Source organism: Corvus kubaryi, unplaced genomic scaffold (genome assembly GCF_017639235.1).
Source record: "Corvus kubaryi isolate FWS band 111438036 unplaced genomic scaffold, C.kubaryi_AGA036_p1.0 138, whole genome shotgun sequence".
NCBI lineage: Eukaryota > Metazoa > Chordata > Aves > Passeriformes > Corvidae > Corvus > Corvus kubaryi.
Window position 1 is genome coordinate 21,095,837 of NW_024580672.1, and position 25,769 is coordinate 21,121,605.

The 25,769-nt window shown below is 43.6% G+C and overlaps 1 protein-coding gene across 1 annotated transcript in view; it reads right to left on the minus strand.

The window, feature by feature from the left end:
- Positions 1-3,316: 3,316 nt before the first annotated feature.
- CUNH10orf90 (chromosome unknown C10orf90 homolog) overlaps positions 3,317-25,769 on the minus strand; it is a 58,003-nt gene continuing 35,550 nt past the window's right edge. Inside the window, exons 4-9 of the mRNA XM_042019567.1 lie at positions 16,393-16,665; positions 14,283-14,509; positions 13,077-13,272; positions 5,560-5,623; positions 4,383-4,482; positions 3,317-4,229 (exon numbers count right to left, since the gene is read on the minus strand). Of these exons, the coding sequence (XP_041875501.1) occupies positions 4,191-4,229; positions 4,383-4,482; positions 5,560-5,623; positions 13,077-13,272; positions 14,283-14,509; positions 16,393-16,665 (899 nt within the window). The 3' untranslated portion in view covers positions 3,317-4,190. The remainder of the gene's footprint in view (positions 4,230-4,382; positions 4,483-5,559; positions 5,624-13,076; positions 13,273-14,282; positions 14,510-16,392; positions 16,666-25,769) is intronic.

A 25,769-nucleotide genomic window follows, 5' to 3' on the forward strand; every position in this document is an offset into this window, starting at 1 on the left:
CTCTCTCTGATAAGGATTTTGGGCAAGGATTTTTGTGATTTTGGTGTAAATAGACACATATTTAAACCAAAGCTTAATAAATATTTCCATGCAGGCACTGAGCCCCTCTACTGACAGTAAATTTGATAGATTTTCTGTAGCTTCTTTCATTCAGATCTGGTTTTATGCTCAGGTGAATTAGCATTTCAGTTGAAATAAATGCCCTTTTATTCAAGGGAATGGTTGCAGCTGGGGTTGGGACTCCTCCAACCCCCATTTCCTGGTGCTGAGCTGTGGCCTGGACGGGGGGGGGGGGCCCAGGGAGGGCATCCCACAGGATCCGGCCACATCCCAAACCAACAACGAACTACAGAGGCCGGAGTCACAACGCCTGGAGAAACGTGACCCTGTGGGACAGCCCTGTGTCCTGATGGGCTCCAGCAGGGACAAGCAGCCACTCAGTGCTCCTGGGGAGATAATTACCCATCCCTCAAAGCACACAGGCACTTCTGTCCCTGCAGTCAAAGGGGCAAACACCCCTGCAGATGAGGCAAGCTGTATTTTTAGCCTTGCTGCAAGGGCTGTATCAGGGAATGGTTTCCTCTGGAGAGGGCTGCCAGGAACTTTATCCCTGCTTTTGTGTGTTGTTTTCCTTGTAAATCAGCTCTCTCCCAGAAAACATTACACTAACGTGACCAGGCCCAGATACTCAACAATAAAACCCCTCAAAAATCTCACCCAGACATTCTCCTCATCTCTCTGAGCAGCTGAGTAAACTCCAAGATGTAACTAATGACTTGCATACACATACACAGGAAAATATTTGGGTTTAAATAAATCCCCAGAACGCTGGAACCTTCAGTCCTTTACGTTACAATGACTTCCAACCCTTCATGAGGTATTTCTGTCAGATGAGATTAATGATGCCAGCAAGCAACCAAACACCACGTCTTGCTCACCTCAAATGCTGAGCATTCCCCATGTGGGCTTCATTTCCATCAACGCAGAATCCCAACCCTATGGGGAGGTTTTGTGTTTGGGAGGGACAATGCCAAGGCAATGTGCTGACAAGTCCACCCAGGCTCTGTGCCTGAACACCCCCAAACCATCCCAAATCTCCCCCAAACCAACATTGTTATGAATCCTGATGTGTCCCTCCCGAAGGCACAGCACCAACACCCAGAGAACTTGAACTCAATCCTCAAGTTTTCCCAACAAGAAGGAAAATTCCAGCTTGACAAGTATGGGTCACCTCTGATTTTCCTGTTACCTGCTGGCAAATGGGCTCTTTGAAGTGCCTGCAAGTCCAAAGGGAGATCCCACCACTTTTTCCCTAACTCTGAACTTCCTTAAGCTGATGCCTGCTTGTCCAGGGCTATGCCTGGGAGGCTCCTGTTTTCCTGAGGTGACATTTTCCTGCACAGTCCATTTTCTGTCACAATGACTGGATTGTAGAGCTGAAATGAATGTCAGAATTGTTTGCTGGATCCATTACCAGATACTTTCTTTTCTCAGGCCCTGAAAGAGAAATTAGGTTTGCAACAGAGCTAATTTTTGGTTTTCTGAAGCACAGGTTTTGTACCATGTAAAACATTCCCAGACAGTGATTTGCACCATGCATTTTCCTTACCAGCTTATTTGTACAAAGGAAATCCCACCTCAGACTGCTGCAGATTTGTCCTGTAGGTTTTAAAAATCACATTTAGAGAAAATAAAAACATTTGGAAATAACCCTTCTACAAACCCAGAGGATTTTTTTCTTTGACTGATGCACTTGGCTTCATGCTGTGAGCCAGGGGAGTGGCTCCTGAGCCAGGGAGGTGAGGATGCAGCAGATGGGTGTTGTACTCTGTTCCCAAGGAGGGAGAGGAAACCAGGTCAGTGGAGATGCCACTCCCTGCTCAGGCCATCCATGATGGTGCCAAGGGGTGAAATCCCACCTGAAGCCTGTGCTGTTCTTCCCAGGAAATGCTCACATCATTCATTTCCTCACAAGGATCACTTGGGTGCAATGATTTCCAAGGAATATCAAGCTCCTCTGTTGGATATTCCCAGCCAGAGAGTGGGAAGCATGTCAGATACACATATTTATTTACATACATTTACATATGGGCATGGAGTAGGGATACACTATGGCAGGTGGATTAAACCATCTCCCTTGAATTCCTGGGTATCCTGCAGGATAAATGCCTCATTTCCATGGAAAATACTCTTACTCCCAATGAGGAAGATCCTGTCTCTTCCTCTCTGCCAGAGAAGAAGTGGCAAAAGTTTTGGGGGTCCCTTCTGGTGTCAGTCCCAGCCCAGGGGACATCCCTGACCTGGGAAGGGATTATTTTGCTGTGTCCTCCATGGATACCAAACTCCAAATATTTTCTCTCCATGCCAAAATATCTTGCTGTGGCTTTGGGGTGAGACTCCAGGCAAGCCTGAGGGTGTACACTAAGGTAGGGTGAAATGTAAATAAAATTCCTCCATCTCACAGATGTGCAGGAAATAATGCACCTGAAGGTACAGACTTGATGAACCAAAGCTGCATTTTCCTGAAGTCAAAAAATCAGAGAGTGAGGACTCAAGGGGGAAATATTATCAGTTCCTACTAAATTCAAAGGGGATTTGGGCACTGATCCTATAGGAAATAGTGGTTGTAGTGAGCTAAAAGTGAATAAAAGCTTCAAAGATAATTCTTCTTGTATCCTTTTTCTGAGTTCTACTTGGAGTCACCTATGCTCCTGCCTTGGCTTTGGTTTCCAGTACTCAATGACTTCCTTGGTTAAAAAGGTGCTTTTCAGGGAAGAACCCTGGCAGGTCCTTCCCCACTGCCTTACCTTCCACGTCCTCTCCCAATGGATTGAACTGTTGATGAGTTTTTGGGGATGCCTATCTGGAATGCAATATATTTGTTCAACAGGTCTCTGTCTTCTCTGCGAGCAAAAATTAACAGCATTATTGCTACGTTAGCTGGGAAGCTGAAACACAAAAAGGCAGAATAATCCAACAGAAACAGAGCACAAAATATACCCAGGTCCTCGTGTCCAGCACAGGTCACCCAGCTGGAGGTTATCCCAGTGGCTCACAAACATCCCCCTCTTCCAAAAATCCTGACCTTACATCTCAGGCTGGATTAGAAAAACAAAGCAGAACTATCAAAGGCCAAATTCCAGCCTCATTCAAACCCCTCCTCAAACTTTGTGCAGCGAAGTTTAACACTTGCAATGATTTTTAGGGGCAGTATTATTTTCCCCTGGGATTTGTGGGTAACAAAGGCACGACTTCTCAGGCAGTTTCCATAATTGTGTTATATTTAACAGCACCAAATAAAAACACAGCGGTTGGATCAATATTATCCTCATACTTTATTCCATAAATAAACTCCATCGGTTTGTGAGCTGCTTGTTTTTACTTCCAACATGTACAAATAAAGATTTAAATATTTTTTGGGGAGGAAACATGACAGCTGGTTTGAGTTCTGCGAGTTTTGATGCAAACATCCCTCTTGGCACCACTCCTTCATCTGCCATTTCTATAAATACTTCACGCTCACAGAAGTGGAGTAAAACGTATGTGACAATGAAAAACATGAAAAAAAGTGTTACAAACAAATTTTTAAATATTGTTTTTTAATGGGAGAGCTTGCTAGGTAGTTTCACTCTATGAACAGGAATGGAGTTCTTCAGAAAGCTGAAATATTGGTCCCTTTTGGAATGTTAAGTATTAATGTGAAACTGCTGCTGCTCTGATGATGTGGTAAATGCTATTTCAACTGGTTCCTAAACATAACAAATAACAGTTTTCTTCAAGGATTTCACGCACACGAAATCAATTAATAAAATACTTCGGAGAAGTAAGTTTTCCACATCTTACAAATGCGGTGCTATTGCTGTGGAGAAGTGTACTTTTTTAAAAAGATTAGGATAAATAATACCCCTGTAATTCAGTATTTGCATTAAAAATTCTTAAAATTATTTCCTCTGGGTGAACTGACCAAAAGGTGATGCTCTGGAACAGCTGTGCTCCCCTTTAGGCTGTTTTTGATTACTTGAAAGATGCCTTAAAATTTCAATTGAAACATAAATGATCTTTCTTTATACAAAGAGCCAAAGATAAGAAAAATACCTCCAGGTAATTGAGATAACAGTTAATTTTATGGCTTATCTAGCAGTCAAAGGCATTCAAGATCCAATTAGGATGATGGGCAAGAGACTCCTTTGTCACTCCGTGTTTCTGTGAAGGAGCTGGTCCAGTAATTGCTAGAAAAAAAAGATGCAAAAGTGCTTTAAAATACTGTTAAAATCCATGAGGTGACAGAAATCTTTAGTGATACTGGAGGTGAGGTGGTATTGGCATCCCAGACTTCAAATTTACTGGGTCCATTTGCTCCAGAAATAACAAGAATTCTTTACCTTTTTAAACATCTCCACACGCAGCCTGTTACTCTGGATGATGATCCGCTTCTGCTTCTCTTCCTGTTTCTTTTTAACCTCAGGTAAATTGTCATAAATCCTGTCAGGAATTCAGAAAGTCGAGTTCATCTCATCCCTGGGGCTCACGAATAATTGATTTTTCCTGTAGGGAATGTTTGCCTTCCTTGCAATACTTGTAATGGGCATCTCTAAGTACTTGAATTAGATTTATGGCATGAGAAGTATAAATTATTAACAATCATGGTTTGATATGAAATCTGGCTTATTTTGAATCTTGTTGAAAATTCTGATTTTGGAATAAAAAAAGTAAAGAAAGAGATGGGTGTAGGTGATTTCAATGTAGTAGCTTCTCAGGAGCTCAGTAGAGTTGGTTTCCATTTCCAGCAACATAATTCAAACCAGAATCTGGCCTGTACATTTTTTTTTTTTTTGTATTTATGTCACACAATTAATACCCAGCAATCATTTCCAAGTCATTTTCTAAAATATAAGAAAACCATCATTATAAGACTCTAAACTGTTAACATTTTTTCTCTGTCATTAGGAACACTTTTTACCAAGAAGAACACAATCTTCCCGTTTTAAAAATAACGGGAGTTGCCATTAAGAAGGTGACTCCTGGTCTGATCTTTTCCCAATAAATTAATGATAAAATTCCCAGGATTTGGAAGAGAAAGCTGGACCTCCCTTCCCAGCATTCCTGGTTTTGCATGAGCACAAAGCCTTTAGTTTAGTTGTGTTTTTCCCTCATAATGTTTTGCAATTGCAAGTTCTTGAAGCACCCTGTTTTGGCTGGGGATTGCATTTTGGAGAAGAGGAATGGGACACATCTTAAAACAAGGATGAATTCCTCATGGTGGCTTTTGCAGCTTCCCTTGCATCAAGTGCAGTGCAGTTAAAGCTCAGACACCACATTCCTCATAATTTGCTGTCATTCCCATCCCCTGTGCCATAGTCAGGAGGAAAAAAAATCCTGAGTGACCTCGCTGCTTCCGTTTTTGAGAGTTCAACATGAGGTAGCTGCTGAGGATTTGGTTTCCATGCCATGGGTGCCCCATGCTGTCAGAACCTGCTGGAAAAGGGCTGCTCAAAGGGCAGGGCTGCCCAAATCTAAGGTGATACAGCAGAACAAACTCTAAACCAGAGGGATTTGTACCTTTTAGATCTCATGTGCATCTCCTTCTCAGGAATGACTCTTTCCTTTGGTTTGAAGAGGTTGTCTGGCAGAGAGAAAATAAGGTTAGTACTGGAGGGATCTGCTTTTACTGAAATCTCAAATGTCATCTTCCATGGAGCCGTGATTTACCATTTCTGGTTAAAGTTATGAAAGCTTAAGGCCAGATCCAAACCTCCCAATCTCTCCAAATCCTCCTCACAGGTTCCTGCAGGCAGTTGCACCCTGTCTGCCTCCTTGGTGTGTCAGGAACCTGCCCTGGTATGGTAATTTCTGATCCAATTTACACCTGTTTTGCAGGGCTGTGGATAATTCTCTGAGCTTCAGAAAGAGGCAAATGACATTACTCCTTCCTGGTCAGGTATGAAGAGGTCTGTGATAATTCCAATCAGCATTTCCCGGGATGCAAGAAAATAATTACTGATCTGAGCAGTTGGTGGTTCTCAGGAGCAGGTGATTTTAACACCTTCCTTGCAAAAATGGGTCCTGAATGGGAAGGGAGGGTGTTTGTACAAGGTGGGAAGCCAGGAAATAAATGAGATCACTGCTGTATCTCTCTGTAAAATTCATGGAATCACAGAATGGTTTGGGTGGGAGGGACCATAAAGCTCATCCCATCCCCCCCCTGCCACGGCAGGGACACCTTCCACTGTCCCAGGCTGCTGCACTGCCAGGGATCCAGGGGCAGCCCCAGCTGCTCTGGGCACCCTGTGCCAGGACCTGCCCACCCTCCCAGGGAACAATTCCTTCCCAATATCCCATCCAGCCCTGCCCTCTGGCAGCAGGAAGCCATTCCCTGTGTCCTGTCCCTCCAGCCCTTGACCTAAGTCCCTCTCCCATTGGAGCCCATCTAGGCCCTGGAAGGGGCTCTGAGGTGTCTGGACCCTTTTCCAGGCTGAACAATCCCAAGTCTCTCAGCCATCCCTCCAATCAAAAATCAAAGGGAGCTCTGCAGCAGTTTCAGTTCTGAACTGGTGCAGTTTCCAAAGCTCAAATTGAGAAAGGAGAGAGGCTCTGAAGCCTTCTCTGCCTCAGGACTGACTTTCCCCCACTCAGCAGTTGTCTACACTTAATCATCCTTGCTAAATCTTCAGTACACACAAGCCACATGCTCAATTTGCTAGGAAAACATCATTTGTCTTTTATTTATTAGTTCTAATGCTCATGTACATGTTGATTCACTTAAAAGGAATAAACACTTGGATGCTGTTGCTGTCCAAATAACCCTGAAAGTGCAGGGAGCAGACTGCCTGTGACCCAGGGACACCTTCCACTGTCCCAGGTTGCTCCAAGCCCTGTCCAACCTGGCTTTGAACACTTCCAGGGATGGGGCATGATGACACTTTTACATTCCAGACCTCTTTGTGTAGCCACCAGAACAGGAAAAACCCATCCAGAGATTTGCAGACCCAGTTCCTATCCCATACAGCCTGATAAACTAATCTGTGTTTTTCCTACAAGTCCCTAAGACAGGGTGGCCTCTGTTTTCGATTTCTGGGAAGCAGCACAGAGGCTGGGAGCTGTGCAGGTGCTGTTGCTCCAGAATAATCCTCTCTTGCTGGCACAGAAGGGCATCAGACCCATCCCTGCCGTGGTTCTGCCTGGAACAAGATACGTGGCTGTGCAGGGCTTTGAAGGGATGGATTCAAAAGAGACTCTGGGGAGAATCCTTCAAGAAAATAATAAATCCACCTCGGTTCTAAAAATGCCCTTTGTGAAGCAGCGTGGAGCCACGAGGTTAATTCTCATGGCTAAACATTCCTGCAGCATCTCCCAGCTTGCTATTTACGAGAAGAAAAATCACATGCAAACATCAAGCAGAAATAAGGCTAATCCTTGATGGATTGTAGGATTAGGATTCAAAAGTTAAATGAGAAGTAAATAAAAAAGGGGTAGAAATGAGAAAATAAAAGTCGTGTGTGCGTTTAGATAGTTGTTAATCCTTGCACTGAGAAGAAAGTGCATTTCAAAGGGGAAGAGCAGCTGTAACAACCTGCCAAGCTCATCCTGGAGACCTGAATTAAAGCCCTTTCCTACCAAGCAAAGATCAAATGGGCCACGAGGTGGACAATTCCCCAAGCTGATAGGCTTCTAAATTGTGTTTTAGCAGTTCCTAATCAAAGCTCCTTATCAGATTTCATAGCCTTGGAGGACTTTTGGAGACAACCGTTGTGACTGAGGGAAAAGAACGGAGTTCAGAGCAGACCTTCAGCATTTCCAGGGATGCACCACAGCTAAAGAAAGGCTTAGACAGAGAGGACTGAATCACCTCGTTGGTGTTTTGTTGAAACCCTGTGAAACTCCTGAGTTTCTGGCATTTACAAGTGGTCTCACATCTCCACCTCAGCAAGCTGTAAATGAATGTAAATGGGTCGTCCTTGTAATATATTGTAATTAATGCTAAACTGCACCTCCAAGAGGATGAGTAACTCTCCTGCTTGGGAAGTCAGTAAATATTTAGACAGAGAACAGATAAAATGATTGTGTTGGAAGCAGCCCCTGACTTCCTATTTACCACTAAATCACTGGAGCACTTAGAAGAGTAAAACGGTGACAAAATTCATCAAAATATAGAGAATATAGACACGTTTTCTTCTAATATGAATGTGAATTCTCAAAGTTTGGTAGGAGCTAAAATATGCCTTTGAGGGTGTGTGAAAAGCAAAGCACTGCTGGTGGTAGTTCTCTAATTTATCTGCTTTTTTAGTGAACTGAAAAAATAATTCACCAAAAACCCATTTGCCCAGAGAAATCCTAGGACACAGAACATATTTTCAAACACTGGGGGTTTTTAAATCAACAGTCCCTAAAAAATAAATCAGCATTGAATCTAAGATAGATGTGGAGGTGATGTTGAGCTCGGCATGCCCATAGGATTTTCCTGGGAATTCATCCAGGGAATGTAAAGCAGTGCCTGCACCCAGGGGCGCTGCCCAGACTTTGCACATCCTCTGTCAGTGACTTCATGCACTGAATTGCTTCAGGACATGAGGGTTTGGTGTTATTTATACAAAATGCAATAATCCATGAGTTAAAGGGTTGAGGGTAAGGCTGCCTGGGCTCCTGCTCACCCCACAGAAATCCTGAAGCTCACAAGTGCTCCTTGCCCCAAGAGCACCCACAGGAAGGTGGTTCCCAGGTTTTCCAGCTGTTCAGGTCTCTCAAACAGCACTAATATCTCTAAAAAGCAGTAATGTTGAGAGGTTTATGAAAATATTTTCATATGAAATTAATTTTGGGGATGATGTTGGAGATTTCAGTCCTCTCTATCCAAATGATACTTATATATTCATGGATTTTATAAAAAAATAAAAAAATGAGCATGTCACCTGGCCTTCCTAAATCTTTCTAATTTCATTACAGCATATAATCTTAAAAAGCACTTTTTTTCCCCAAAAATAGCAGTTATTGAGGAAGGTGGGGCAGAGTTAATATGAGTTTAATAATATCTTCAGAACAGGTCATTCCTCTCCCTAATTCCTTTACCTGACTGCAGCTTAGGCTTTATTCAGAGCTGCCAGCCAAAAAGACCAAAAGAATGGGTGGCACTATTAAAAGTTTTAATGGGGAAAAGGGACCTGGAAAAGGACCCAAATCAAGTCACAGCCGAGCACCAGTGTGAAGACCACAAGAATACACCTGAGTGGCTGCAGGATTATTGCAAATTCCCTGATTGCCACCTTCTCCTCCCTCAGTCCAAATAAAAACCTCCCTGGCACAGGGGAGAAACCCACCCCTGGAAAACCCAAGCAAACAGCAATCCTCGCCCTCCAGGCTCCTGCAGTTCCAAAAAAAAACTTTTGGGGAAGGTTTAGAAGCACGACTGAAGAGATATAAATTGTTTCCAAGATATTACTAAAGACAGAGGGTTTGGATGCCAATCCAGAGGAACTCAGCAGGTCCCACTGTGGGGTTGAAGGAAAACCTTCAACTTATATGGCCAATTCCACTGAACCACCACCCCCTCAAAGGGCAGGAAAAGGGAAGGTAGGGAAAAAAACCCCAAATGTGCCTGAGGAATTGTGTAAAACCTCCAAAAGTGCCGGTGCACACCAAGATCACAGGGCTGTTCATTATGCAGATTTAAAGGCCTATAAACAGCTGGTAGTCCTGTCACTGCAGTAATTACATTACGGGTTTTGGAGATTTAAATGCAGTTATTTGAACATTGTTTCTATTCAGTTCGTCACAGTGGGATCTCTAATTTGTTCGACACAGTCAACAGCAGAGTTGTCTATCTTGGGCTAATTAGCACTCTCAAAATTTAGCAGTACCCATTACACAGCACAAAGGCTGCCTGAGAGTTGCAGGTTCTGTGCCTTCAAAGAGCTCTTGTGATGATAAAATCTTGTGCAGGATAAACATTTTCATTTTCCTGAGATTACTTTCAGTGCTTCATAAAACCCCACTCGTGAAGGACAATTAAAAACTGGTAAACAACTCGGGGTTTTGAGCACGGGAAGGTAAATGGGAACTGCACAGATGTTGGTATTTATATGGAAATGATGTTGAATGCCAATTATTTCTTACTCTTACAAGGAACTAAGGTTGTAACAACACTGTCAAAACATGGGGAAACCCTGCTAGTCAATAATTTCATATTATCAATAAAGATGTTTTAGGCTGCTAGAATAATCTCTCTGGGAGAGAGAAAAATCTCTGCAGGTCTTTGCTCTGGGTGTAAATTATTTCACTGGAATAAAAGCTGCAAGACCAGAGAGAAGCACAGGTACCAAGCTTATTTCAGAGAGAGATAAGTGCAGCAAACTCAACAAAACACCTCGGGCTGCAGTTTAGACCCCATTTCCACCTGAATAAAAGCAGGCACCCACCTCTCCCCACCCTGGGCCACCCTCCTGTGTGGGCACACAGGGAACTGGGCAGGGAATGTCCTCTTGAGGTGGAGAATTAGTTGGATAACTGCTGTTACAGTCAGGGCTTGAGCTAAGTGTGCTTCATGACCTGCTCCAGCTGCCCAGCCTTGGGCTCTGATCCATCCTCAGGGTCACTCTGGCAGGGTCAGTGGAAATTAAACCCATCAACCAACCTGCTCCTGGGAAAAAGCCCTTTGGAAAATGTGTGAGGGTGTGCTGGCAATGAGCCCTGTGAACCTCAGAGCCGTGAAGAGCTTCACCTCCACAAATCCTAAGACATCAGGAAAGAGAAGGAAAAAAAAAAAAAAACAAGAAAGGAAGGAAATGATGAACAAACAACCACAAGATCACAGCCTGGAACCCAGAGGTGCCATCAATACAAGCCTGAATGCTTAAGCACGTTCCCAGGTCATCCTTTTACCCTCCAACTTCCAATGCTGTTCCAGGGGGTGTTGCTGTGAAGGAGCAGCCTGATTCCTGAGAGCAGGAAAGCTGTGGGAGGGAATCTCTGCATTTGGCAGAGATTTCTTAAGAGAATGGAGAAGCTGTGGCTGCCCCTGGATCCCTGGAAGTGTCCAAGGCCAGGCTGGATGGGGCTTGGAGCAACCTGGGATAGTGGAAGGTGTCCTTACCCACAGCAGGGGGTGGAATGAAATTATCTTTAAGGTCTCTTCCCACCCAAACCATTCCATGAAGACTTTGCCTGTGCCAAGGCTTTCTGGGGATGGAGCATCCTTTCTCCACTAAGAGATTTGCTGGTAGATTCCCTATAAATGGATCCATCAGCAATAAATGGATGTCATCAGCAGCGACATCAGAAGCACAGAGACATCCAGTGCCCTGGGTGAGGAAAAAAAAAATCCCCCACTCTGGGTCTCACAGATGATACCAATCCTGCTGCACAGCAGCATCCACCCCCACAAATCCTAAAAAATCAATTTCCAGGACTCAGAGCAAGCTCAGCACAGTCCTCCAGAGCCCTCTGTACTGCAGCCTACAGGGCTGTGCTTTATCCAGGCATCTTGGATTTCCAGTGTTAACTCCAGTTCTGCTTCAATAACAGACATGGGACACTCCTGTCATTATAAAGATATTAACATCTCACAAACAGAAAACCACATGTGGCTACACAAAGGCAGGTGAGTTACAGAAACCAAAGATTCTCTTTAGACAAATTTACCTTTAATGACTAACTACCAAAAGATGGAAATAGTCATTAACTTCAATAATTAATGAATATATTTCAATATTGTGATTTTATTACTCATTAAACAAGCAGAAAGATTAAAATTTCATTATAATTTCAGGAGAAATAGGTTTAGTCTTCCATTTTTTTTCTTTTCCTAAAGTATTTGAGAGCGGTTTGGGGGACCTTCAAAGATGATCAGAAAAAAGGGGGAGATTTTTGCCACTTCCACAAACTCCTGGTCTGTGCCACTGCTGCTGGCAGAGCTCGTGAGTCCTCACACTGCACAGCCCTGAGAGATCTGATTCCAGGTAAATTAACTTGGATAATTGAAATGGTGAATTAATTCTATTGAGTCTTTAAGATAGAATTCATGCTTTGTGCTGTGTTTCCTTGTGTTTATTTAGCTCTCACTATAAAAACCCAGTAGGTCTCTGATGTAGGACAGACCCTGTCACAGCACCACTGGAAGGTGGAATTCTCCAGGCACCTCCAAGAACCCTGAAATGGGGCTGCACCCACCTCTCCTGCACCCATCGTCAATCCCCACGGAGCCAAAAACCTCTCTGTGTTTCCCAGGGTTGAGGACATCAAATATTCCCACACCTGCATCCTCCAGGTGTCTTTTCTAGTTTGTTTAATCTTTTCAACTAAATTGCTTTTCAGTAGAATAATGTATCTTCAAGCAGGCACCGATTTAAAACCAAGATGTAAAGAGGAATGCCAATCAATCAAATAAATCTTTGTTCTTTAGTCAACTGAATTAATTAACATCCAGATGGCAATTAAAAAAAAAAAGAAAAACGAAAAGAAAAAGAAAAGCAATTTGTTTAGCATCTTGTGCTTAGATAACATTTACAGAGGTGTGGTCTGGGCTGTGAGGGAGAGAAGGGGGTCCCTCACTGGGGGTTGAGGCTGTTTGTCACAACCTCATCAGCTTCAATTAGGAAATCACAGAGTTTGGATACCTTGATTTAGCAGGGCTGGGTAGACCAGAGCTCTTTCCCAGCCCTGGGATTTCTGAGGCAAGTGGCAAGGCCACACCTGAAGCTGGGGCTCCTATCCCAAATCCCACCTGCCTCCCTGCTGTCACCTCTGTCCCCAAACTGGTCATTCTGTGAGCTGGGAGAGGACGAATTCCATTTATTGCCATCACCCCCACAGCCAGCAGCAACTGCACCATCCTGAAGAACACAACTGCATGTGACAGTGACAAGAAGTCCCCAGGGAGGTCTCTCCCAGCTGCCACAGAGCACAGAAAGCTCCTCATCCTCACTAACCCATCTCTGAGCTGCTGGGATTTCCTGCCAGCAGCATCTGGACAGATGCTGGAGGGTGAGCCAGGAACAGCCGCTCCTGTGTCTCTTCCCAAATTTGATATGGCAATTCCATACAGGATTTCAAAGGCAGCCACAGACCTGCTGCTGGTCACAACTCACCACTGAGAGGGTCGGGGATGGTGAAGTGCTTCTTTCTGCTGGCAGTGGATGTGGAGAGCTTGCGAACAAGCGCTGCGGGGACGCTGGGAGGAGCCTCCCTCTGCTGGGCCCTCCTCAGCTGCACCATGTGCTCCAGCCTCTTCAGCCTCTTCTGGGAGCGAGAGATGAACTGAGGGTTGTGGATTTCCAGGGCTTCCTAAAGGGAACAGAGACACTGTTTCATTCTCATGTAGTTCAAAGGAAAAAGTGTGATGGGCATAGGGCTGAGTTCAGGAAGAGATTATTAAAGTGATGAAAATGATTTTGGGTTTGGGTTGGAAAGGACCTTCAAATCATCTCATCCCACCCCCTGCCATGGGCAGGGACACCTCCCACTGTCCCAGGCTGCTCCCAGCCCCAATGTCCAGCCTGGCCTTGGGCACTGCCAGGGATCCAGGGGCAGCCCCAGCTGCTCTGGGCACCCTGTGCCAGGGCCTGCCCACCCTCCCAGGGAACAATTCCTGCCCAATCTCCCATCCAGCCCTGCCCTGTGGCAGTGGGAAGCCATTCCCCCTAGTCCTACAAGGTTTATACATATCTAGGTTTTGAATTACATATTTTTGCATCCAAATTCAAGTTCTTGATGTTTTGCCCACTTCCTTTTCTCACCCCATCACCGAAGCAACTCGTCACCGACAGTTCTTTCCTGTTTATTTAGATTGTCAGATCCCTCCATGGCTGATCCAGAAACAAAACACTTCCCAGTCAAAGGCTGCTTCAACATTTAGGAATGTCTTAGGACAGAAGACAGGAGCAGAGATGGGTCTGCAATATATGCTGGAGGAAAAGGCAGGAAAGTCCATCTGCTGCTGGAGCCTGGTACCAACCTGGGCCATGTCCACACCTACAGCTGGTGCTGGAAGCGCCAGACATTTGGGGAACTGGGAATTTGTAAATCCCCAAACTCCTAACGAGGAACAGCAGCTGCAGCTCCAAACAGGGAGCCTGGACAACCAGACAACCAAGCAAGTCTTGGCAGTGGATACAAACTGCCAAAACTTCACTGGAAAGGAGAAAAAAAATCGAGGGAATGTGAACTTAGGCCCTCAGTCAGTTCCCAGGAAGCAAACACCATCCATGGGGGAAAAAAGAAAGAAAAGGAAAAAAGGAAAAAAACGTAAAAACAGGCAGGAGAAAAGGGAAAAAGGAAAAAAAAATATGCGTTACCCTCAGTGTCCATGGTGTTTTCTCCAGCTGGGAGCTGGATCCTGGCCAGGTGAGCAGGTTTTTTTCCCAAGTCACACCTGGAGAGCGAGCCCTGGACAGTGTCACCCTGGACAGTGACACCCTGGACAGTGGCACCATGGACAGTGTCACCCTCCTGCCTCGCTCCCACTCGTCCTGTGCCTTGAGCTCCTTTGTTCTGTCCCTCGAACCACAGAATTCATAATCACCTTGGAGAGATTTAAAAGTTCATTAGGAGTGCATGGCTAATTTTTTATTGGGTTCTCCACCTCATTAGACAGAGAGGGCAGTTCCTGAAATAAGAAAGCCAGGCTGTTATTAACAGGCCTCATTAGGCAGAGGAGATCAGATCTAGTGGTGGGTGCTCCCTGCTGCCCTGTGACACCCAGAGCTCCTCTCGCATTATCCAGCCCTCACAATCACAATTAAACCTCTTGGGCGCTCAGCTCTCTTTGCTGGTGCTCCTTTCCCAAAAGTTGCCCCACAGAAATCCAGGGATATCTTGCTGTGACCTGCAGTTGGAGTTCATTCCCATTTATTGCAGAAAATACCAGATTCTTACGGGCTTTAACCACAAATCATTTCCCTTTGACCACACTGAGACTTTCATCAGCACCACCGTTTTTTTTCCCCTTTGTTTATAATCCAGTTTGCTTTCTGTCATTCCTATATATCCATTAGCCAGTGGAAAGACTCCATGAAAAAAATAATCAACAAAAGGTTATTGTGCATTCTAGGGTATTATTATGAAAGCTGTCAATTCACATTGAGAGAAAGAGATTATTTTCTAGACTTATAATGAAGTTTTAATGCTCACTGACTGATACTCCCTGCACAAATTAGGACCAAAAGAGGCTGTGTGCTCAAAAATCAGAGCTGACAAGATTCTCATTCAGAGGACAGAACGAATCCAAAATAACAAAGGAACTTCCATATGAACTATTTTGAAAAGTCACACTGGAGTGCTCCTTCCTTGCCAAATAATTTGATTTCTAGAACTAAATATCTGGGAATAAAGCCCGTTACTGTTTTATTTCAATTTTTGGTTACAATAAACTTAAAATATTTTCCTCTTTATGACATATTGTACATATTATATTGTACTTTAAAACATATTAAAAAGATCTGTGTAGGGTACATTTGCCTTATAAAAGCCTGAATTGTATTTCCTCCCTAACACTGTTCTCACCAACATTTTGGAATAAACCTTGAAACCTGTGAACATGAAATTAAATTCCTCCCTAAGCCAGGTTTACAGAGGTGTGGATTAAGTTGGGCTTTGCCAGATCTCAGTGGATGCTTCACTTTTGTAAAACAAAGTCACTTCCAGTTAGGGGAATGCCACGATTTAACTTCAGGCACCGAAAACAGCATTTAGGCTTCGAAATGTATGACATTCAGTAGCTTTATGCTCAATGATGACAAAGTTTTGCCTACCTTTCTACAAAAAAATTCTCTTCAGAAAAAACAGCTGTAAGAAAAAAAGGTTCTATGACCATGAGAGCATTTTTAAGGAATAAACTTCTCACAGACATACTCATACTAAACCCAAATTAATCTCAGTCATCTTCTGCAAAAATACCTGGTGCCTGAATGCAGCTGCTGGTGTCACCTGCATTTTAGCTGTGAGAATAAATGTTGCAAGTAAGACATCCCAGACACTGCTGAACCCAACGAAATTATGTTTTACACACTGAAACCTTGTTGATAATCATAGTTCAGGTTGTTGCGTCAAAAAAAAAAGTTGCGGGAGAGAAAGGAAGGTATCAGAACAAGGCTGTAAAAATAACCTCAGTTCTGGTGTTACTTGATCGGTCTGGGGCTGCTTGACTTTGCAATTTTAATGCTTTTTCAAGATTTTCTTGGGAATCTAAGCCTATCTTTGTAATTTAAATCTTGTTTTCTATTAACCATAGCAATGTATACAGTCAGATTAGCTGATTGATCTCTCACCAGATGACTCAACGCTCAGCACTTAAAGCTGGACAAAAATGGCCTGACTTTCCATTATTTCACTTTTTTTCTTTGAGACTGACCTCATCTTATTATTGAAACCATATTCCTGACAACCACAGTAGGATTTGTACCTTACTTTTTAGGAGCTGCTTTTGCCTGTGAACGTTTTCTTCCCGGAGGATTCTTGATGACGCTTTTCTGTTGCATACACTGTCGGAGACAGGCGTTTTTGGTTTCAGGACACCCTGTGCTTGGATCTCTTTGGATTTGGAGGTGTCTTTGGAGGGAACTGCCCTGTTGGATGAGCCATCAGTAGCAGCAGCAATGGCTTCTCTGGAGGCTGCATCTGGAAGAGAACCAGGGGCTGTTGTGCTGTTCCTCTTCCTGCTTCCCAACAGCATTGGTGTTCCTGTGAAAAACAGAAAAACAACTCCAAGTCCCATAACATGGGAATATTTTTTTCCCCTCAGTCCTCTTGTCCACATAATTTTTATTGGCGTGGAAGGATCCTGCAGTTGTAGGTGTTGAGCAACGTCCTTCTCATCAAAACAATTTCATGGCAAAGCATTGTACAAGTTGGACCTTTTGGGTGCTGGTTCCTGCTGTGACTTTGCACAGAGCCAGAATGGGGCACTGGAAATATTGGGGATGGGAGATGCTTCTGAGGCAACCACTCCACTGGAGAGGGGTTAAAATCCTGATCCCAAAACTTGTTAGAACTCGGTTTTCATCACAGCCACTGGTGAATCCGTAACTATGATTTTGATGAGGTTTAAACAATTTTAAATCCTTGAATCATGGAATGATTTGGGTTGGAAGGAATCTTAAAGACCATCTCATTTCACCTGCCTTCCACTGTCCCAGGCTGCTCCCAGCCCCATCCAGCCTGGCCTTGGGCACTGCCAGGGATCCAGGGGCAGCCCCAGCTGCTCTGGGCACCCTGTGCCAGGGCCTGCCCACCCTCACAGGGAACAATTCCTTCCCAATATCCCATCCATCCCTGCCCTCTGGCACTGGGAAACCATTCCCTGTGTCCTGTCACTCCAGGCCCTTGTAGAGGTTCCTTCATTTTGCTTGTTTCCTTTTTTAAAAGCAGATATAACACAATTCCTTTTTCTGCTTATTCCCAGCTGCCCCTCTCTAAACACTTCTTTCCCATGTCTTGGTTGAGAACAGAGTGAAGATTAGAAATGTTTTTCTCCTTTGAGCTAATCCATGACAAAGGGTGAGATGGCACTGCAGGGATTTAAAGAATTTGTGGATGTGGCACTTGGGGACATGGGTCAGCGATGGACTTGGCAGTGCTGGGTGATGGTTGGACTCGACGATCTTGAAGGGTTTTTCCAACCTAAATTATTCCGTGTTTCTATGATTCTGTGTTTGACACTTCCTTATCTCAAAGTCACTCACTAAAATCAGATCCTGCCGTGTGAGAAGTTTTCAGTTCACTGTCCCAACCCTTAATCTACCCACAAGACATAAGAAATACTCTTTTCCACAAAATTATCATCTCTTATGCATTTTAGTGACCTGACTGGCTCATGTCTCTTTTTGACTATCCAGTATTTCTGAGGAAATCAGAGGCATTAAGATACAGCATTTACTGGTTTTCCCTTTCCCTGTAGATCAGAGTTTGGAGCACAGAATCACGGAATTGTTTAGGTTGGCAAAGCCCTCTGACATCATCGACTCCAACCATAACAGCTGAATCTCCTTTCTGTAACTGCCCATCCAGTGAGAAGGAGTCAGCTCCCGCTAAGTGAGGGATCCCTGAAGATCAGCACAAACAACCCTCATTTTTAATTAAATTCATTGAGATGAACCCATCCACAGTAATTTCAAAGCCTTACAGAAAATCTGGTCAAAGCTGGGAGGTGCACACAGAGTTCCCAGACTCTGGGGTAGCATCCAAGCTCTCCTGCTCTCTGACAGAACTTATTTTTCTCCTTGCTTTTCATACATTGCAAATATTTCCCTTATCTTTTGTCACAACCAAACTCTTTTCTCAGATGGAAATAATTTTGATGCAAATGCTCTCAAGAAAATGGACAGACTCAATTCTGTGCATCCTCTCAGAGCTCATGCATATCCAGGGACCTGTTCCTTCGTTCCCTGACTGATCTAATTCCTGCAGTCACACAAAAATGTTTGATGGCACAGAGAGGGGGAAAAACACTGGGGCAGATTAATGGGGTCATGGACTCAAAGGGTGGCTGTGGGAGGAGGTAGGAACAAGCAGTGGGGTAGGAGAAGATGAAGAAAGCAGCAGGTAGCACTGAGAAACTGCAGAGCAGCAGGGGAGAAAGTCCTTTCACTCAGGCAGCCAAGAAATCAGATGGATAGAGGGGGGAAAAAGGAGGGGAGCTAAGCCACGAGGAAGAACTTGAATGGAAAACAGATCATCTCATTAAATCACCTTTTAAATTAAAATAGTTTACTGGCCAGCAGTAAACAGAAGAGAAGAAAGAGGAAAGGAGAAAAGAGTTTCTACTCATCCATGGCAGCAGCACAGTGGGAGATAATTTGCCTTCATATCAAGAAATGGTCTGTGCAGCAAATGTGTGTTGAGAAGCCAAACAGCTTCACTGTCAAACTGCTCAAACCGTGGCTGCATCCCCAGAAGAGACCATTTGCTGCTGCTGGGCCCCCCAAAATCAGCAGGAATCACCAGAGGGGTCCAAATGGGCTGTAAGGGAGACGGGTAAAACAGTGGCGACCAGAGTGAGGGAAGGAGAAGACTCCAAGTCACATCTCTCCTCCCTAACTCAGAATATTGATCTGAGCACAAGAAAGAAGAGCTGCCTGGAGTATTCACACTCCATTTACTCCTAACTACCAGACTAGCTATCCATGGATATTGGCTTCCAAGTGTAAGTACAGGAACCTTCAAGAATGGACAATTAAGCTCCAGGAAATTTCTTACACATTGTCCAAATGGAGAAAACCTTCCCTTCTGTCTGCACCACTTCCCTGCTAAAAGAAAAGCCACCAGTGGCATCCTCCCCACAAGGTCTGGGGGATCCCTGTGAAGATGTGGATTAGGAGAGAAGGAAAAGGAGTGCATGAACAAAACTAAGAATGGGGCCTAAACTTAGCATAGGGGATGGATGCTTCTTAGCATTTTATGATAAAAGGTTGCCTTGAGAAAGAATTAAAAAAACCCCACGATTCCTGATGAAGTTCAGGAACAAAATCAACACGTCCTTCCTGCATGAAAAGTATCTTCCTTGTGGGTCTGGTTCTAATATTCTAACTAAATCTTAATCCTTATTAGATTCACAGCATGGTGGGGATTTTTTTTTGGTGGTAGTTAATTAAGGCAATAAAAAAGGTGCGTCTTGTTCTTGTCTAACACTGAAGGCAATCAGAATAATAACAGAGTCAATTTGCTAAACTCTTTCTTCCAGCTCCCTCTTGAATTAACCTTTCTGTTCCAAAGGTGCACCCAGGTGCAGCCAATCCCCGGGAAAACACAGCAAAGCAAACCAGACAGGGGCTCCAAAAATCAACTCCCTCACCCTCAAAGCAGCTCTCAATTACTTTAACGAATGAACGCAGATGCAAATGATATTTAGGAATACAAAAAAAGAACAAGGCAAAGGTACTTAAAGGTAAGATCAGAGCATTTCACTCTCTACACCCTGGACCAGTTTTTAATATTCTGAGTGGGGAATTAGGACTGTTACTCTCATTAAGGCTATCTGGAATTGTATATCTAAATCCCCACCAACCCAACTTGAAATATATATGCCCCACTGAGAATAGTCAGAATTGCAACTTCATGACCAGAAATAGATGTTTTTTCTATTATCCCAGCCGAGGAAAGGCTTTAAAACTAATGAACAAAGACATGTAAGTGTAATGCTTTGGGAGATATGGGAGAGCAAAGCTCAAAGAAAGAGAAAGCAGAATGACTCCATTAATAAAATTCAGCCAGTATAGATTGTAGTTGTAAAAGTTCAGCTGCTTGTAAGAGAAAATTTAAGGAACAAAGTCATAATTACATCTGGAGAAGAGTCATTCTCACCCTGTGCAAGAAAGATGACAACAGCTCCATTTTAAAATAATGACTTAGTGAAAACCATACGATATTGGAGGAGTTAAAAATATTCTGTAAAACCAAGGGTAGGTTTTCAAAAGCTCCTTTAAAAATAAAAAAGAATCCTTGATCTCAGAGTAAAATAAGTATATTGTTTTACTGTAAAGTATCTTTTTACATTTCCCCCTCTCTCCCTTCAGGGGGTTTTGCTAACGGGAAGTGACCCTGCATTACAGCAGGTTAAACTTGCCTTTCCTTGAGACACACACAATCCAGGCAAACATCCCCTGTTCCATTGTTACTGCTTTTTTTCCCCCCATTTCACTTTACAGCAGGATAATTCAGCTTTTCATCCTTGCATATAACACTCTTCCCAGTGTTCCAGTGTGGATTTTTGTTGATTTGTGACACAGTGCTTCTTTGAAACTGGCCAAAGTTCATTTTAGCAGAGGCAGGGCTGCAAATCCTCCCTGGCCACCAAGTCAGCCTGAGAGGTGGCTGGGGAGGGGACACTCAGGGTTGATTCCCTGTGTGTCCCTAATGAGATCAGACATCAGCACTGGAGGTAGGCTTTACATTACAGACCACCTGCTGGGGGGTTTATTTTATTTTAATAAAAGCCCAACATCCTGAGCTGCTGAGCTCTCCCAGACCTCCGTGCTGGGAGCTGATGCTGCCAATACCCCAAGCAGAGAGGAGCAGAAATTAACATTCCTTAAATGTAAGAAACTTCTGCCTCTTTCAAGGCTTAGATCCAGTTGTACAGACCCACATGTGCCTCAAGCAGCCATCCATAATCCCAACCAAGACTCCAACCTCTGCCTGACAAAGACTGATGGCTCAATCCTTATCATGAATCAAGGCTTGGCACAGCTGAGCCACGCAATCTTAGATATGAGCAAACAGAGCACATCATCTCAACAGCCTGGTAACCCAGAGAAGTGGAAACACTGAGAGCCATGACAGCATTATTAGTTATGCCAGGGTTTGTCAAGGGATGCAAGATAGGACGGAGAACTTATTTTTCAGATGGCTGCCGAGGAAAAGGCATCACTTGTAATCAGTCAATGAGCTGCAGTTGGCCAGGGGTGCTATGAAATTCAGATGTTTTGGCTAAAATTCCTGCTGACCAGCAATGAGGCTTTAGTCCCAAACTGCCTCCTGATGCTTGTCAGATGACTCATTTGCAAGAGGCAGCATCAGCTGTTGCTCAGCATTAACATCCATGGAAACTACCTGAACTCCTGGTAATGGAGCTCTGCCCATGCTCCCTGGTCAAAATGTGATGTTTAACAAGTCTTGAGTCACCTTTCAATAAAAACCTGGTGCTGGATCCTGAGAGGCAGGGCTGAGCCCTGTCCTCAGCTCCATTCCCAGAACTGTCAAGATCCAAAGTCAAGGTAACTTTGCTGGCTTGAAGAGAGAGGCTCAGCCAGCCCCTTCCTCCCAATGAATGTGTCAATGCACCTGTATTAATGCTTCTTCAAATGATCCTGCCTGGTGGGGATAAAGCTTAATTATCTCAGCTATAACAATAACACCTCAAACTAAAAGTCTAAATTAAAAAAAAAATCTCTAATAAAAAAGCTTCTCTTTTTCCTAGCTACCTCTTTTGGGGTTTTTTTTAAACCATGTTGACAGCTGTGGCCACATTTCTTAGAAGGAAGAGGCTTTCTTTTGTCAAAAGCTAATATTTGACTGTAGAAAGTTGTAATCATTTAAAACAGAAAGTGTACCTAAGAGCTGCTAGGCTTCAAACCTATAATCAGTCCAAAGAAGGAAAAGCTTCTTAATGTCAAGAAACAGCTTGTTTACAGAAGGCTTTGGGCAAAATTAGTGCAGTGACTTCAGAGCAAACAATCCCAAACCCAGCTAATCACCAGCCCCTAACAATCAGCCTCTCGGTGCTGAAGGGCAATTTATTTTCTCGAAGCACTTTGCAAATAGTTAATTGACCTTCTCCCTCGGTGTGCCAAACAAGGGAACACCACTTATTCCAGGGAGAGAATGGGTACCCATGTGCTGCTCAGCACAGGATGTGCCACTACTCCAGCTGCCGTGGAGAGTTTTGGTGGAAGAAGTGTTTGCCGTGGCTGCACCAGCAAAACCCTGTATTTAACAGCCTCCAGTTGTGCCAGGGCAGGTTCAGGTTGGGCAGCAGGAAAAATTTCGTCACTGACAGAGTGGTTAATCCCAGAAACAGGTTTGCAGGTGGACTCACCATCCCTGGAAGTGCTCCAAAGAGTAGTAAATGTGGCACTTGGTGATGTGGTTCAGTTGACATGGTGGTGTTGGACTTGGTGATCTTGGAGGGCTTTTTCCAACCTTAATGGTCCTGTGATTCTGCAAAAAGGAAATGTTCCTGCCTGGCACCTGCAGGACATCACCTTAGACTCAGAATCATGAGAAGGTATTACTGCAGCAGAATATTTTAGTGGGCAGCTAATAACCCACCCACACGATTTGAGGTGACTGCTGGCACCAGTGAGCTCCCAGTATCCAGCTGCTCGACTACAATGTTTGTATATTTTACTAACATTTTTCCCTTTTCCTTCCTATGAGCTGGGAGAGGATGAAAGGAAAGAATATTTCCTTTTCATTAAACCTTTCATAATTTGGAGGCTGGTCAAGTACCTGGTAATTATTTTCTCATTTGAGATAATCAGTCTTGGGTTTTAGGCTCATGCCTCGAATCTTCAGTTTTTCTCGTTGTGCCTTTTTGGCCGTGCTGTGCCAGAGCCATATCTTTAACAAACCCAACACTCCCAGGCAACTGGTCCTCAGAGTGAGAGGATGTCTGTTCATATTGTTAAGAGCCATGGAAACAGTTATTGAAAAATACTTTGAAATTTACTGCTGTACTTTTGAGACATTCCCTGTAACAGCCACAAACCCAAAACCACGGAGTTAGAAACCCATGTTTGCATTTCCAGGATGTCGTGCTAGAAGCTATCAGACACTATTGTAGTGACTCAAGGAGTAATCTGATGCAGTGTGACTTAAAAAAAAAATGTTCAGGATGATTCAGAACATTTAAATGGTGATTTGCAGGGTAAGAAAGGCATGGACCACTTGGAATTCTCATCATGTCCGAGGCACCTAGTTCAGCTCTTTCTGATAATTTACCACAGCCAGGCTGAGCCAAGTATTCATTTCACAGACTGCACAAGAGTCGTTCATAGTTTAAACCAAGTGTGAATTAGGGGAAAATGAGGCCCTTTACTCCAGTGGCATAATGCAGTCACTGAATCCACAGAGCCCATCTCTTTTAATCATTATTTTAATGATTCTGGTATTCCAGCCTGCTGCTTGCCCAGAGTGCTAACGAGTGACTTGCACCCTCCAGTCTTTCACTTCAAATTGTCTCACATTCTTACCAGCTCTGACAGCTCAAGACAGAAATGTCACAGAATCACAGGATCATAGAACAGTGTAGGTTGGAAAAGACTTTTAACATCATTGAGTCCAAACTAACCAAGATGGAAAACAGTGGAAGAATCAGTGTCTCGGTTTTCACATGCTGAACTTTAACTTGGATTTTCACACAACAGGAACATCTTTGGGAAAATGGAATTTATAGGTTCCACTCATAAAAATGTGTTCTGTAACATCATTAACAGGGCAGACATCCTTCTGTCTTCTAGAGAAACAAGGGCCTTTCTGCCCAACAGCTTCACTGCTACGTCCCATAACAGAAAATTGAGCCTTTAATCCTCAAATGGCACTTCCTGAAGGAAACTTCAACTCCAGTCAAATTATTTTATGATCATGCCCTTAAACACACAAAACCAAACAAAAACACCCACAAGAAAACCCCAAAGAAACAAAGCCCAAGAAAACTCATCCATCTCTGGCTGCTCATTGCCTTAAGCCACAGAGGAATTGATAAAGAACAATTGGTTCCACTGGAAAATGATCTCAGCCAGGGTCACTGTGACATCAGAGCATTGTCAGTGAAAACCAGCTTTGGCTCACACAGCCCTGAGCATCACCCTCCCCTCTTGCTGACATCACTGCCTACGATCTGTAGGGATGGCCTTGCCTCCGTATGACAGGGCAGGAGGTCACCACACCTGTCTTCTGATTTAATAAATAAATAGGTTAAAGGAATAGAATATCAAGGAATACCCCTCCATGCTGATACCTTACTTCTCCTACACCCTTTGTCCCACCAGATGACGGGGAAACTGGCAGCAGGCCTTTGAGACAAAGAGCAAAGCTGAAGAGCTGGTACTCCAAAAAATGCAAAAGGGGCCCTCCAGAAAAAAAGAGGCATCTCCTTCCTTCTAAAAGTGAATTTAAAACTTCAAGATAAAGAGAGACAACTGCTATTTCCCCCCACAGGCTGGGGTCTGTCTCAAAGGCTGGCAGCATCTTCCAGAGTCACCCATAACAGGATTGCCAATTCCTCACTGAGTTTTCAACATCTGAAAGCATCGAATCCTCAGTTTCTGGCGATGCAGCACATGAAGGTCACACTGCAGCGTGACACGGACCCAATGACACAGAATGTCTAGACTAAGGAAAATTGACAGCCTCCTCCATTTTAAATTTATCCCAGATGAAGTGAAACATCAAAGGAGCTCCTTTTAATGGGCTTTTTGGCATGTGGTCCTTTGTTCTTAACAAGTCAGCACCAGCTGCTGCATCCATAACGCCAAGCCAGTAACGTCCCTGGCCAGATTCTTGGCTGGTGTAAATCAGTGTCACTCCTCTGCAGGCAGAGATTTTGATTGGTTGACATCAGCTGAAGATTTGGCTCCTTGCGCTTAGCAGGTGCAAGCTAAAGTAAAATCTCCTGTGCCATATTTCATATTTCTCCTGTCTTCACCACCAGTTCTGCTGCACACATTTGCAGGGTGGAGAGTTAATTAGCATCAGCTGGAGCTGCTCAAGTTCCTATACAATAAATTCCATATTGTAAGGAACTGCTTCCCTCTAATTATATCTTGTTCATGTAGATATAGATATATTTTTATATATGTATTTACATTTACACACAGATATTGTACTTTGGCTTATTGCATGATGACTTTCCTGTAAACAGAAGATGAGGTGAGAGCACCACATAGGCCACATTCCTTCATCATAACATTTCAAATACAATTTAGTTAATGAAAGTAAACATTACTTATAGCCTTCAGGTTTCCTAATTAACCCATTTTGATAACCAGGCTCATACATTAAAGGTGACCCACAATACTTTCTTGATACACAAACATCTCAAATACCTGGAACTCTTCTTTTAAAATAAAAATATATTTTTGCATTGCAGCTAGCAGCTTATCAAAGTCCCACAGCACCAGCTGTTCTGATTTTACTCCAGTATGAGTAGGAATATACATACATGCATCAAAAAATTAAAATAGATCTTGAAACAAATTAAAGTCTAGTTATTTACCCCTTAAAAACGTGCTGCTGACTTCAGCACTTGTTAATAAATAAGTTGAAGAAGGAAACAGAAGTCTGTAATC